Below are 14612 nucleotides of genomic sequence, written 5' to 3' on the forward strand. Positions count from 1 at the left end.
CCCCGTCCTTTCGCTGCATGTCCTGCCCATTATCAGCACGCCCCGCCCTTTCTCCTCACGCCCTGCCCCTTTTCCACACGCCCCGCCCCCTCTCCCCACGCCCCGCCCTTGCGTGCTCACGCTCCGCCCCCTCCTTCCCGGCACCCTCCGCGCGGGCGGGCGCGCAGGCGCCTCGCCGCTATTTCCGCTTCCGCCCCGACGTGCCGTCGCCGTCAGGGCCGCCGCCGCCGACCGGGCCGGGGCCTGCCGGGGCCGCGCCCCGCCCCGCCCGCGCCGGTGAGGGAGGAGGGGGCCGCCCCGAGAGGCGAGGGGCGCCCGGCTGGCGGGAGGGGGGGGCGCCGGGCGGGCGGGAGGGGACGCGGCTGAGGGGAGGGGGGCACTGGGGAGGCCGCGCCTGAGGTGGCCCCGGGGCCGGGCGCCGGGCACGGGCAGCGCGCAGCGCTTCGCCGCGCTTCCTTCCGCGCTGAGGCCGCAGCGGGGGGGTCCCGCTCTCAGCTGCGGAGCCGGGGGGAGGGAGGGAGGGCGGGCGGGCGGGCGGGGGCAGCGCGGGCTGCGCCGGGCCGGAGGGAGCCGCCGCCTCCGGTAGCGGGGGAAGCCGGGGCCGTGCGGGAGGCCAGCGGGCTCCGCGGATACCGGCTGCGGGGGCCGCCGGGGATCTCCAGCGCCGGGTTGGAGCGGTTCGGCGGCGAGCGGGCAGGTGGAGGCGCGTCCTTGGCGTGTGGCACCGGTGTCTGCTCGGGACCGGAGCCTTGGCGGGAGTTCTGCTTTCAGGAGGGCGAGCTTTAGGTAGCCAAGCTGAACTCTTCTTTTTTTATTTCCCCGAAGGAAGCCGTTTGTCCATCCAACAGCGCCACAGGAGCATCGGGTTCTCACTGTTCTGGGAAGTCACATAGCGAAGACGGTTAGTGCCTATGTATATACATTTAAAACCTTATGCAGGTGTTATTTCCCTGCTGGGTTCCTCATTGATGCCCCACGCTCTTCCGGGAGCCCCCACAGTCTGAGGACGCTCGGAACGCTGACGGATGCATTCCCTATGGATGCTGAACGGCGCGTTTGCCCTCCTGATATTCCGAACGCAACGCCGTTAAACCTGTTGCGCTCCTCTGTCCGTCCTTGTTAGATTACCGAAGTTGAAGACTAATAGAGAGTTTAAAACAAGCACTAATTATCTACGTTCTGTATTTAATAGCATACATGCACAAAGCTATTGATGTGTCGGTGTAGTAATTAATTATTTCCACTTGTCTTGAATCTCCGGCTTTGTCCCGAAGCGTTACGTACTGCAAAGTCAGAACTCGTAGGTGAAATTCTGTAATGACGCTCTCTTGGCCTGTATTTTATGCTACTTTTTAATATATCTCTGAGAAACCTGCTGTAAAAAAGTAGAAGGCCACGGAGATTTTCAGGCTTTTGGCTGCAGAGAGGTAAGAGCTGTCCAGAGGGAGCGTGGGCCCCCTCACCGCTGCTTTGAGCCGGCAGATTTAATTCTCTTGGCTGCTCTCCACGGACCCTAAATCGAGAAGTACTTCATTAGAACTTAACGGCCAGGCTCTTAATTCTCCATTTCAGGACCGATAGCCATATGCGATCAGATTTCTGTTCAAATAGGCCCACGTTAATGTCAAGGCTCTGCAGGCCTTTTTGTGTGGGGAAGAAATGCCGAGGTCAGACATATTTCCTTAAGAAGATTTTCTCCTGTTTCCAGATAGAGGAGACTTGGTTTCCAAATCAGATTAGAGCCCGGGCGCGTAATTAAACGTTATTGCATCTGCAGACTGGGACTGACGGTGTGAGAACCGCTAACGATTAACGGCGAGGAATTTTTGCCTTGGAGAAAAAATCTGTAATTTTGGGTTCGCCAATGGCGGCTGCTGGCTTAAGCAGCAAACACGGAGGCAGCCGGGCACGTGCTGAGCTTTTGAGTATCAGTGAAGCGGAGCGTGTTCAAAGTAGTTTGTGAACCTCATGGGAAAGGGACTAATTAAGGGTGAGCAGGTGCGTGTGAGGTCTTTCTGTGTCTGCTTGAAGCGTCGATTAGCTCGCGTTGTGCGAGGCAGGCTGGCAGCCGCTCTTCTGAAACTTTCAAGTGCAGACTTGCGGGTCTCGAGGCGCGTTAGTAACTGGCCTAGCAGCCCCAAAAAACCTGAGAGAAGCTCAGAGAGAAGCTGAGGTGTGAAGGGACGCCCCGAGACCAAACGTTCCTGTCCTGTTTGTGCGGGATCCGTGTGTGGAAGCGGAGCCTGGTCTAGAAGGATGGGGAGGTACGGTGCTCGCTGTGCGTCCTTCTGTCGTCCGTGAGGGAAGGCTGGTGGGACGTGGGAGGTTCAGGGCTTTCCCTGCAGCATAATCTGCAAGCACGATTTCCCTTCACAGGGCCTGATGCTGCGTCTTGTCTGCTCAGGTCGTGGGCTCCTCGCTGCTGAGACCCTTCCTCCGCATGTGGCTCATCTAATTTTAGCTTGTGTTTTAAAAATAAGAGAGCTAAAGTCATCTCCCAGAGCTTGCACCACTTCTGAGCTTTCTCATGAAGGAGAAAAGCACAGCACTGAAGTAACGATAATCCGCTGCTTTATTTTACTAGTCTGCGGTTTTCTTGTCTGTGTTCTTTACAGGTACGAGCAAGGTAATTCAATTCAGCTCCTGGCAAAGATGTCGCTCTCCAAAAGGGAATTGGATGAGCTGAAACCATGGATCGAGAAGACAGTGAAGCGAGTCCTGGGGTTCTCGGAGCCCACCGTGGTCACTGCAGCGCTGAACTGCGTCGGGAAGGGCATGGACAAAAAGAAAGCAGCCGGTATGTCCCGCGGGCTCCAAACCTGACCCTGCAGCTTTTCTTAGAGGTGCTCAGACCCCTTGATGGAGAAAATAGGTGCACGCAAAGCCTCAAATAGCCTTGAAATAGCCTCAAATCAGATTTAAACTCGCTCCCTCTATTCCCAGAAGACTGACCTAATGGTGAGCTGCGTGGCAGGTCGTGGTTTTGTGGCCAGGGGCGGCTGGCAGCGTCTGGGGGTCGAATGTCACCCTTGCAGGTGTGAAATCCGGTTTGCATTGAGCTAGTTTTATAAACCATACAAAACCCCCCGAACCTGGCAGCTCTCAAGTGTACGTGGGGGTGATTCTGACTCGTCCTTGACGAGGCAGAAGTGAGTACATGCAAATCCACACGGACAGGTGATTGAAAGCCTTGGAAAAAGTAACAAAAAACGAGGAAGTAAAAATGAATTTAAGGGCTCTTTTTCTCTAAAAGAATTGAAAATGATAATTTAACCCATAGTGGGTTTTTGGACCATTAGAGCCCTAATTTTTACTAGTTGAGGCCTGGACTGCCTTAATCCTTCAGAGTTTAAAGCTCCTGACAACGGGATCTGCAGATCCCACGGACCTCCAGAGCCCAGGTTGCAGGCCCCACTGCACCAGGAGGGTTGAATTCACCTTTAAGTGATTTATACCTTCACAGAAGTCTCTGCGAATTCTCCGTTCTCCTGCTCATCCCAAGCAGTGAATTCTGCCATTTACACAACTCCTCCTCTTTTCCAGATCACCTCAAGCCCTTTCTTGACGATTCCACCCTGCGATTTGTTGACAAGCTCTTTGAAGCAGTGGAGGAAGGCCGAAGCTCCAGGCACTCCAAATCCAACAGTGACCGGAACCGGAAGCGAGAGCTGAAGGTGATTATCGATTATTGATTGCTATTTTTTTTTTTTTTTTCCTGTGGTTTGGTGGCCATGGAGGCAGCACTGGTACTCTGCCACACTTTCCTCTTCCAGAGAGGTACATCTCGTAACGCTTAAAGTTCAAGAGAAAAGACCCTTCTCCATGATGAAGTGTGTGAGCCTTTACCTTTCAGTTCTCTTTACCTTCGGATCAGGTAGCGCCAAGGTGGAAGCTTGGTTTCTCTAATGGTTTCTCTAACGATCTCTGCCAGGCTTGTGCAGCGGAGTAACTTCATGGGGCTCCATCTCTCCGTTTTCTTCCGTACTCTTTACTGTTGCGTTGGCAGTGCTGTGTTTTCGCTGAGAGCTTGGGGTAGGCGCTCCCTGCAACTTCCCGTTGCTCTTCCTTGCCCGGACACACCGCGTTCCACTCTGCCAGCCGGCTCTCCCCGTCAGCAAGCGAGTGGGGCTCTGTGGTGGGTGATCCGGTGGGTTTTCATTCTCTTTTTTTCCCACCCGGAATCAACCGAGGGTGGTTTTTGACAGGCCCTGTCGTAGCGCAAGGTTAATTACAGCAGGGATTTAATAGCGCTCTGGTGTTTCTCCCATCTAACGCTTGTCTGGGATGGTGGAAGTCTCATGCATCCAAACCTGTTTTCACCTCCTTTCTTCTTTTGAAGACGTTACTCGCCATCTTCTGGAATTGCATTTTTTCCATCACTTGCATACCGAGTTTAAAAGGGGCCACTCTCCATGCTGCTCCCTGCTCCCAAAGTAAGTTTTCTTTCGCTTTTTCCAAGGTTCCTATTTTATGGCAATCTGTGTTTCTCTGTGATGGTTTTAGGCAGCACCTAACATCAGTGAGCTAGAATAATCCTGTTCAGGATTTGGATCACTTCAGGTGTGCTGGGAGGCAGCTGCTCTCACTCCCTGTTTTCTGTTACAAACTTGCTTTTTCTCCTGCTGTCTGGCTGAGGCTTTAACTGGTGCCAGAGAAGGGTCTGCTCCAGGTCGGGGTACGGTTACTGGTTTGGGAGCGGTGCGCTAACACAGCTTGCCTCCTGCTGAGCTGGTGCAGCCCAAGGAGCAGCAGTGCAACCCAATTTTCCTGATCTGGAGAGGTTTGGGTTTGCGTGTCCCAGCCCCCTGAGAGCGGCGGTAGCTTAAAAGGACTTCAGTCTTCTGCAGGCTTCTTGGTCACAGCAGAGGCGCCAATAAGCGTCTTTCAAGTATGTCAGTGCTGCAGTTCCACTTTACTTTGGGTATCGGGCTGGCACAGCCACATGCTGCACCCAGCTGCCACGGGGCCGTTGGAAAGCGAGGTTTCGGCTAGGCTGGCAGATCCCAGCTGCTCCCCTCGACCCTCTCGCTTTTGACGTCTTGGGGAGATGGCAGAGAGATAGGGATGTCATCCATCCCATCGCTGCGTGGTGCTTGGTGGCAGCAGGATTGCAGGCTCCGCAGCCCAGCGGGGTGACTCTTGCAGCCCCGTGGCACAGCTAACGCGTGCCTTTCTTCGCAGCCTTTCTTCACCCGTTGAATTCGGATTGTGCACACCTTGGGGCTCTCTTGTCTTCTCATCTTCCTCATGGCCGTGGCCAGTGCGCTGCAGGATGGGGAGGGGAGGGAGCAGCAGCCTGTTGCAGAGGGGATCTTGTGCCGGCAGAGCGGAGCAGGGACGGGGCTGGGTGTGGAGCAGGTGATTCTTCAGCGACGCGTCTGCGGGGGTGTCTCGCATGACCGCAGGTGGTTAATGGTGTTCTCGGCTTCCCAGCTAAGCCGAAAGCAGGGCTGGGAAGCGGCAGAGCAGACCTATCCTCTTCTCTTGGCTCCTGGCGTGGGGACAGGCGTCCCGCCTGCCAAATCGTCAACGCCGCTCAGGAATTATCTTTCTTGGAGGTCCTCCATCGAGATCTAGCTGTGTCCTGACTCTGCTGTAATACGAGATGGTCTAGTGAGGTTGTCAGGTCACGGTCATGCTTGCAGACTGACTTTCCCTCTCACCCCAGTGCAGGTTTTAGAGTTGAATTTGTACTTGCACACTTAAATCTTGTAGCAATGAGCAGTGGATTAATTCCGAATGCTACTTACTGGTCATGTTAGCTGTCTTCAGTGTGCGGCCTGGCCTGCCTTCTCTCTCTTTGGTTAACTCTTGTGGGGTAGGTCGTTGCTTGGGAAGTTTCAGGAACTAAAACATAATGGTTTACACACTTTATACTATGGGCAAGTCCTTTCTCTTGAACTTGTAGGTTTTCCAAGAAGTACCTGTGTCTGGATGAGGAAGTGTCCTTGTAGAATATGAACCGTTATAGTGAAGAAGGGATTGCAACTAACGCTTACAACCGGTGTGTATATTTTCTTTTCAAATAACACCTTGACACACACGCTACAGTAACACAGTCGCATGGACAAATCCAGTTTACCGTACACAAAGCAGGCACTGACTAGATGAAATCCGTCGCCACAGCCTCATGAGCTGGGGCGTGCTTGAACAGAGCTCCGTGTAAAGCGCACCTCACCTTTTGTTTTGTGACCCTCACGCTGCATGCAAGTCCATCAGCGTGGTCGTCGATCCGCCTGCTCTCCGAGCTGCGCTTCTCTGGAGCAGCTCAGTTTGAGCGCGGCGTCTTTGGATCCGAGCTGGAGTCGGCTGGGTCAGAGTGTGAGGGAATGCCGCAGGTGTCCCAACCCGCCCTGGGTCTGGGACTTCATCCTCCTTTTGGGGAGGACGTGGTAGGACAGCGCAGCTTCCTTTACCAAACCCTCTGAAGTTGGTCGAAGACGTGGAAACTGTTTTAGCCTGGTTAGGTCAGCTTGCGGGCAGGCTTTTTCCATCTCTCCAGGTAGCTGAGCGAGACCTTAAATCTCCTCAGTGCCAGAAAAACCTTTGACCGCCTGAGAGAACGATGGTGGCTTTTACGCAGGCACATCCCTGTGATGTCTCCTGTCCTTCAAGCTCTTGCATGGATCATCAATGCTTCTCTGGTGGGGGACCAGGGCACAGGCTTTGTGTGGGATTACCGGTAGATCAGCCTGCGAGTGCTGCCCTGGAAACTCTGAACCACAGTGCCGTGCTGACCGTACAGTGCCGGATCTGATCCACGTGATGGTTTCTCATCTTAAAACAGTGGCCGTGAGGAGAACTCTTTGTTTTTAACCACAGTTTTCTCCTTCTCTCCTTTTACGTTAGGATGTGTTTGGTGATGACTCTGAGGTATCCAAGGAATCTTCCGGTGTCAAGAAGCGGCGCATACCGCGATTCGAGGAGGTTGAGGATGAGCCTGAGGTCATTCCAGGCCCGCCGTCAGAGAGCCCTGGGATGCTGACCAAGCTACAGGTCAGTCTGCCAGGCTGTGTTACGTGAGCTCTGCCCCAGCACAGAGCTGCCCGTGCCAGAGATCTTGAATCCTGACATGGTTTAGTGTTTACTTAATTCATATCACAAGCTGAGCAAGCAAATAGCAAGTTGCTTTTGACTGTCCTTTGCTGCAGTCATTGCCTGTGTTTGCTTCACAAGGCTCGCTGCTGCTTGTGTGTTAGGCTGCTGATAACGTGAAACCTTTGAGTGAGGGAAGTTTGGGTATTCTCTTCCATAAGCTGGAGTAAATGGTCTTGGTAGGGAGTGCCTGCACTGTTAGATTCCTTCTCTACAGCTGGAGGTTGTCGGTTAGAGCAGCTTGACACAATTCTGTTCTCACTAAGCTGGCTTGCACACGTTTGCAGCTGTAAAAGGGTGCTGAGGACCCCTTCTCTCCTGACAGAGGGAAGAAAAATTCACTCTCCAATTTTCTCTCCACAGATCAAACAGATGATGGAGGCAGCCACCCGGCAGATTGAAGAGAGGAAAAAGCAGCTGAGTTTCATCAGTCCTCCAACACCACAGGTACCTACCGGCAGCAACTGGCAAATCCCGTGGTCTCCGTTTCAGCTATGACACGTTGACTTAGGTGTGCTGGAGCAGGCACGTCACAAAACTTCTTTCTCTGTCAACAGCCAAAAATTTCTTCTTCATCCCAATCGGAACGTCTCCCCATCGGCAACACGATCCAGCCCTCCCAGGCAGCGACGTTCATGAACGATGCCATTGAGAAGGCCAGGAAAGCTGCGGAGCTGCAGGCCCGAATCCAGGCTCAGCTGGCCTTGAAACCAGGGCTCATTGGCAATGCCAACATGGTGGGGCTGGCCAACCTGCACGCGATGGGGATTGCGCCGCCGTGAGTACCTGCCGTTTGCCATGTAATCCTGACAAGCGTAACGCTAGAATGCCGATGGAGGGTCTGACCAAAGGTTTCTCCAGTGCTGTTGGTTCTCTGGCTGTGGCCTTAATGGCTGCTGAAGGAACAAATTTTATGTTAGAGGTGAAATGGAGGTTACTCCTTCCTTGGGTAAGACTCCCAACTTCTGCACGCGATTTGAGTCCTTTCTGGTGGCATAGGTGAGATTTAATGTTACAAGGAGGCCTTTCACAAGTCGTGGGCTGGTTTGGTGCTTACCGCGGAAATAAGGCTCACATTTCCTTTGAATTAATGCTCTACTTGCATTTTAATGCGATGTATCTCGTCTTGCCACCAGGAAAGTGGAGCTGAAGGATCAGACAAAGCCTACGCCTCTGATCTTGGATGAGCAAGGCCGAACTGTTGATGCGACTGGTAAAGAGATTGAGTTGACTCACCGCATGCCAACCCTAAAAGCAAACATCAGAGCTGTGAAGAGAGAGCAGTTCAAACAACAGCTTAAAGAAAAGCCCTCGGAAGATATGGAGTCGAACACTTACTTTGACCCCCGGGTCTCCATAACCCCAGCCCAGCGTCAGAAACGCACCTTTAAGTTCCATGAGAAAGGCAAATTTGAGAAAATTGCCCAGAGGTTGCGAACTAAGGTATTTGAGGTCTTGCCATGCTAACAACTGTGACAGCGCAGAAGTGAGGGTTCGGTTCGGGATGGGAGTTGATTCTCCTCTCCTGGGATGTGAAGGGATGCTGTGTTGGCTTTGACTAAGAAGCTTTTCAGAAAAGTCACCTGAAACTTTTCTGTCAACACTGTTCTTGTTGGAAAAGCAGGCATCCAAATTAGAACATGTGTGTGGAAAGTGTTTTTTTACGGCTGTCTTCACTTGATGAAAAACAAAATCTCTTTTTTTGATAATAGATTGAAAATTTCCAAAGATCATTTTCTGGCCGAGTGTTCTTTCCACAGAAGTGATCACCCTAGAGGTGGAGATTTAAAGGAATCTTGGGAAAATGCTCAAGTTCTTGGGGAGAAAACAGCTTCATTAGACAGAAAAGTCCAGGGATATGATGCCTAGGGAGACATTCCTTTGAGATCATTCCACGCTCCTAGAAGGCTCAGTAACAAGACTAGATTTTTGGCAAGTTAGTGAGCTTCTGCAAAAGCACTCCACCGTCATGTGCTGTGTGGTTTCTTCTGCGGTCTGCTTCAGATTGTTTAAAAAAAAAAAAAAAAATCAGTAGGTGCATAGGTATTGTGCTTTTCCTGAAGGTTGTGCTATTTTGGAATGACCTTTATGGGCTGTTTTCCTCTCCTTGTCAGGCTCAACTAGAAAAACTGCAGGCGGAGATCTCTCAGGCTGCCAGGAAGACGGGGATACACACTTCCACCAAGTTGGCTCTTATTACCCCGAAGAAGGAGCTGAAAGAGGGGGAGATCCCGGAGATAGAGTGGTGGGACTCCTACATCATCCCTAATGGCCTTGACTTGTAAGTAGTTTACTTGCCAGGTTTTGATCGTTCTGCCGTGGGACGAAACTCGGGGAGCTTCTCGGGGGTGACGCGGTGGTCTGTTGAGCGCTTGGGTAAATCAGGCCAGACGTATCTGCTTGAGCAGTTGAATTCCACCTCCCTCGTCCCTGAGATCCAGGTGGGCACCAGGTTTGCTCCCAAAGGGTCTCTTGGGGCTGGTGGTAGGCAGCTGCCCCTCTCCATTGTTGGAGGCAGCGTTCCTCCAGCAACCGAGAAGGTGAATGCTGTGGAGTTAGAGGGATTTTTTTTGGCCCAGAGTTGGTGGTGTGTTTTGGTGGGGTGTTTTTCAAGCATGAGTGAGTGTTTTGTACAAGTCTCATTCGTGGCAGAGTTGTGGGAAGCCTGCCTCTTAACCATGAAATGTGGGCATTCCACTTGGGGAGATACCTACGCATTAACGCTACGTCACTGCGTGTCGTCTCCAGCACATCAAGCTCTGATCTATGCTTTGGGTAGGGATTTGTGCACGTCACGTACCCGCCACGGCTGGCCCAAGGGAAATGGTGGGTTTTTTTTCTTTTCCCATGGCTTGTGTTTAAGGGAACGCAAGAATTCAGGCTGGGAGGTTGGTTTGCAATGACGCCCAACTCTCCTTTCTAGAAAAGGTGGAACATCCTCAAAGAGAGACGAGTACTTCGGGATCACAAACCTCGTGGAGCACCCAGCACAGCTCAACCCGCCAGGTACTGCCCCAGTTTTGGTCAACTTTGCTGTTAAACTAGACACAAAATACTCCAAGCGGCTGGCGCTTGGTGGGGTGAACCAGCATGCAAGTCCCATCTTGCTGCCCTGCAGCCCGGTGTCTCTTGTCCCTGTGAGGAGGAGAAGTTGTGCAAAGATAAGTCTGAAAGCTCTGCAAAGATAGCTGAAATTGGGATGGAGAGTCTCTGCCCTGTTTTTGGAAACTTGATGTAAAACCTGTAGCGGTTACTGGTAGCTTGCTTACCCGTCGATGGGCTGCTTTGTGCTCGCTGGGCGTGCAGACATGAGCTCCTCATCTCCGGCAGGTTGGTTTTGATCTTGTCCTGAGGAAGGGACGTAAAATAACCTCAGAGGGTTTTACTTTTCAGTAAAATCAAAATAATAGCCAAAACCCATTTTGCTGGTTGGTGCAAACAGCCTGCAGCATTGCAGAGGCCGGGTTTGTCGATAAAGTGTGGATATAACAGCGCGGTACGGGTGTAATGGTTGCAGGTGGTATTTTCTCTTGCTTCTTCAAAAGCAGATCCATGTTTATCTTGCCTCATCTCTCTTCCCAGTGGACAGTGACACACCAGTGACCCTGGGTGTTTATTTAACTAAGAAAGAGCAAAAGAAATTACGGCGACAGACTCGGAGAGAAGCCCAGAAGGAGCTGCAGGAGAAAGTCAGGCTGGGCCTGATGCCACCGCCAGAGCCTAAAGGTAAATGACGGCTGCGGCGGGCGGGCTGCGAGCAGAGCTCTGGGCTAACGCGTGCTCTTAGCCCTCAAACCAGCAGCCTGGGCTGAGCGTGGACGTGATTGGGAATGCTGCAGGCAGCGCAGCCTCTACGGCATTGCACAGATCTGTGTATCGGTGTGTGTTGGCATGATCCGATACCTGGCACTTGGGACGTGGCACTTTGGGACATGGTTTAGTAGGCATGGGGGTGTTGGGTTGATGGTTGGGCTGATGATCTTAGAGCTCCTTTCCAACCTTAGTGATTCCCAGTTTTACTTTCATTCAAAAATAATCCAGCCACCAAGCCAGGAAACATGAAATTATTCCTGTGCCCTTAATTGGTTTAGTGGTGGACTTGGCAGTGTTAGGTTAATGGTTGGACTGGATGATCTTAAAGGTCTTTTCCAACCTAAACGATTCAATGATTCTACCCGTACAGTTGGTTTATGAGCCTGCAAGCGTGCCTGGTGTTTCTGTGCTTTATCGTTATGGCAAGCCGGTGTCTGACAGCTCTCACAGCTTCTCTCCCATTTCCCTTGCAGTAAGAATTTCAAACTTGATGCGAGTACTGGGCACGGAAGCTGTTCAGGACCCGACAAAAGTCGAAGCTCACGTTAGAGCGCAGATGGCGAAGAGACAGAAGTAGGTGGCGCGTTGTACCGGGTGTTTTTGGTCATTTTTAGATGGATTTTAGTGCTGGTGCTGCATTTGTTTGCAGAGAACAAAATCCTTGAACTGATGCAGCAAAGCAGAAGCGGTGTGATTTCCTGCATGTCGCTCTTGTAGCCTATTTCAGCTGCCTTGAATGACGCCCCCCCCCCTCCGAGGCCCGGAGGGAGCGGGGTCTTGGTGATCAGCTCTTGCCACTGGAGTGGCCTCGAGCCCTATATTAAACAAGTTTCTTACCACAGTGATGATCACCATCACAGTTGTTACTAGTGAATGTTTTCAGGGAAGAGACGGAGGATGAATTGGACTGGTGACTGGATTAAAAAAGTCCACGTGCTTTTAATTCAGGCAGGTGCAGGCAGAAATCCGGGCAGGAGTTGCGCCTGCTTTGGGATCTGTGGAACATATTCTGTGCTTAGGAAGAGAAGGATCTGTTTCGATGCCATAACGGGTACACTGGGTACACCGTAGGCTGCATTGTGCTTATTGCTGCGTCTCTCTCTGCATCCAGAGCTCATGAAGAAGCAAATGCTGCGAGAAAGCTCACAGCAGAACAGCGAAAAGCAAAGAAGGTTAAAAAGCTGAAAGAAGACGTTTCGCAGGGAGTTCACATAGCTGTGTACAGGTGAGTGCTGGGCTGGGCGCTCTTGGTGGATGGTTCACCGTACGTCTCTAAATAAACCGGACAAATGCCCTGTAGAAACGTGCTGAGAGAGGGGAGCAGCCTTAAGCAGCTGGACTGTGCACCTGCTTGTCAGGTTTCCATCAAGCATTAAAGAATCCCGGCCTGTAGCAATGACACTGTCCCGAAAGACATGTCCGTTAACTGTCCTTAACTCATCCCGAGCACTAAAAACATATGTCGGGTTTGGAGCATTTCAGCTGGGATTGAAGTTTCTGATGAGGGGAGCCATTTCCCAGCTGTCAGAGCTAACCTGGTACGTTGATGTCTAGAAATCAGGAAACTTTCAAAATCTAAATGAAATGAGAATGGGAGGGGACGGACGCAGCCTCTCTGAGCAGTCCGATAACAAACAAGGTGTGAGTAAAGCCCCTGAGGAGCTGGAGGGGGAAATGCTGGACCCAGTCGTGGCAGGATAGGGAGCTGGTGATAATAGTTCTGTTTTCCCACATACGTTTGTTTTTTTTTTTTTAATCCTATCCTTAGGGTCAGAAACTTGAGCAATCCAGCAAAAAAATTCAAAATTGAGGCGAACGCTGGCCAGCTGTACTTAACAGGCGTGGTGGTCTTGCACAAAGATGTCAACGTGGTCGTGGTAGAAGGAGGTGAGGACTTCCGAGGCAGGCTTTTGGTTACAGCGTAGCGTTCAAAAGCTTGCCTCTAGCAAAAATTACTGTGAAAATTGTTGACTGAGGGTTACGGAAGGACAAGGAAGTAAGGAGGCTGTCTGAAACTCCCTTAATTACGGCTCTAATGGGGTTAGCACTGACTGCAGAGTGCACTGTAATCCAGTTAGAAAACCCAGCGCATTCAATGTTGAAGGGAAAAGCACTTGATTGGAATCCATGATGCTCTGAGCGGATGCTTAGAGCAAGGAGAGCCTCAGCTCTCAGTCTGGCGCGTTTCCTCTCGGTTTGTACAGTTCTAAGTAATTTTGCGAGGTGTTGAAGAGCCTGTTTGGCTGCAGGAAATCCCGAGGCGGCCGAGAGCTGAGCGCTGTGCCAAAGGATGCGGGAAAGGCTTGGCCACACCGGGGGTGTTAGTGCTGGATCGGCCTGGCCGGGCTTTACTTGCCGTGCCAGGTCGGCTGGACGCACTGGGTAGGGTTTGCGGGCATCGTTTGGCTTCTGCTGCTTTTTAGAACTTCCTAAAAACTGAAGGTTAAAGAAGTTCTTTGTGGATGTTGAGTCTCGATTCTCCCCAGGCCCGAAAGCACAGAAGAAATTCAAACGTCTTATGCTTCATCGAATAAAATGGGACGAGCAAACATCGAACACAAAGGGAGAGGGTAAGTGTAAAACTGTGCGGAGGCGTGGTGAAGCAGCTCTTCCTCTACCTTCAGGACTAAAATGAGCTTTATTGGTTGGTTGGTTTTGGTTTTTTTTCCCCAGATGATGATGAGTCCGATGAGGAGTCCGTTAAGAAAACAAACAAATGCTCTCTGGTTTGGGAGGTGAGTTGTGGGCGTAGTTCAATATGGGGGGCTTAGGCCGGAGGGAAGCGAGCCCCGTCTGACAGCAGCTGAGGCAGAAACGATGTTCTGAGGCTTTGGATCGGACGCAGACCTGCTGCTCTGACTCTTTCTGTAGCGTTTCTTGAGCTGTAGCAGAACAAGGAGCGTCTCGCTCACACAGCACTGCCCCTAGTCACGCATCAGCCTGAAAAAGTGTTTATTCCCGGGTTCCCACACACTCGGAGCTGTGTTTCCTGTGATTTTTCCCCTGGAGATAGTTTGGACCGGGTTCCCCGAGTCACTCGGAGCCATGTTTGCTGGGAGTTTCTCCCAGAGATGGGTAGGAAAAGCGTCCCTTTTCTCCTCCCCAGGGCACAGCGAAGGACCGCAGCTTTGGCGAAATGAAATTTAAGCAGTGCCCCACAGAGAACATGGCACGGGAGCACTTTAAGAAGCACGGTGCCGAGCACTACTGGGACCTGGCCCTCAGCGAGTCCGTGCTGGAGTCCACAGACTGAGGCGAGGGGGCCGCCGCCGCCCCCCTCACACCACAAACCCCCCCCTTCCCGCCGGATCTCGGACAGCCCCCTCCTCCACTCGCTCCCCTCCGTGCAGCGATTAAAGACATATTTTTTAAAACAAATCGCCGTTACGCTTGTTTTCGGGATAAAGGGTGGCGGGGGGGGGGGGGGGACACGGTGGTGGCTGCGTTTTGCCTTCGCTCTCTGTGGAAAGAAGGGGCGGGGGGGGGTGGGCTGCTGCCGGGGTGACCTGGGGGGAAGCGGCGGGCGCAGGCTGCCCTCGGGGGGCTGGCGGTGGCGGGAGCTGCCTCCTTCTCTTGTATTTACACCATAAACTGTTTGGTTTGGTTTTGTTTTTTACAGCCGAAGCTGTTTTCCAGCCGCGGGGTTGCGGCCGGGCGCGCTGCCCGCCCCCCGGCCGGGGGCAGCCGCCATCTTGCAGGGCGGG

General features: G+C 52.3%; 1 protein-coding gene across 2 annotated transcripts; it reads left to right on the forward strand.

The window, feature by feature from the left end:
* The first annotated feature begins 774 nt into the window (after positions 1-774).
* PRPF3 (pre-mRNA processing factor 3) lies at positions 775-14199 on the forward strand. Of its 2 annotated transcripts, none has more exons than XM_009491782.2 (16): positions 775-901; positions 2616-2797; positions 3544-3674; positions 6850-6996; positions 7459-7542; positions 7653-7873; positions 8232-8538; positions 9210-9376; positions 10019-10101; positions 10678-10821; positions 11382-11481; positions 12020-12133; positions 12677-12795; positions 13395-13478; positions 13582-13643; positions 14015-14199. In XM_009491782.2, exons 2-16 carry the CDS (start codon positions 2653-2655, stop codon positions 14159-14161), a joined length of 2055 nt encoding a protein of 684 aa, XP_009490057.2. In that variant the 5' UTR covers positions 775-901; positions 2616-2652; the 3' UTR covers positions 14162-14199. The 2 variants fall into 2 exon arrangements, with proteins under 2 accessions (XP_009490057.2, XP_075580558.1); XM_075724443.1 differs by lacking the exon at positions 775-901 and adding an exon at positions 1688-1990.
* Positions 14200-14612: the final 413 nt, after the last annotated feature.

This window comes from Pelecanus crispus, chromosome 22 (assembly GCF_030463565.1).
Source record: "Pelecanus crispus isolate bPelCri1 chromosome 22, bPelCri1.pri, whole genome shotgun sequence".
NCBI lineage: Eukaryota > Metazoa > Chordata > Aves > Pelecaniformes > Pelecanidae > Pelecanus > Pelecanus crispus.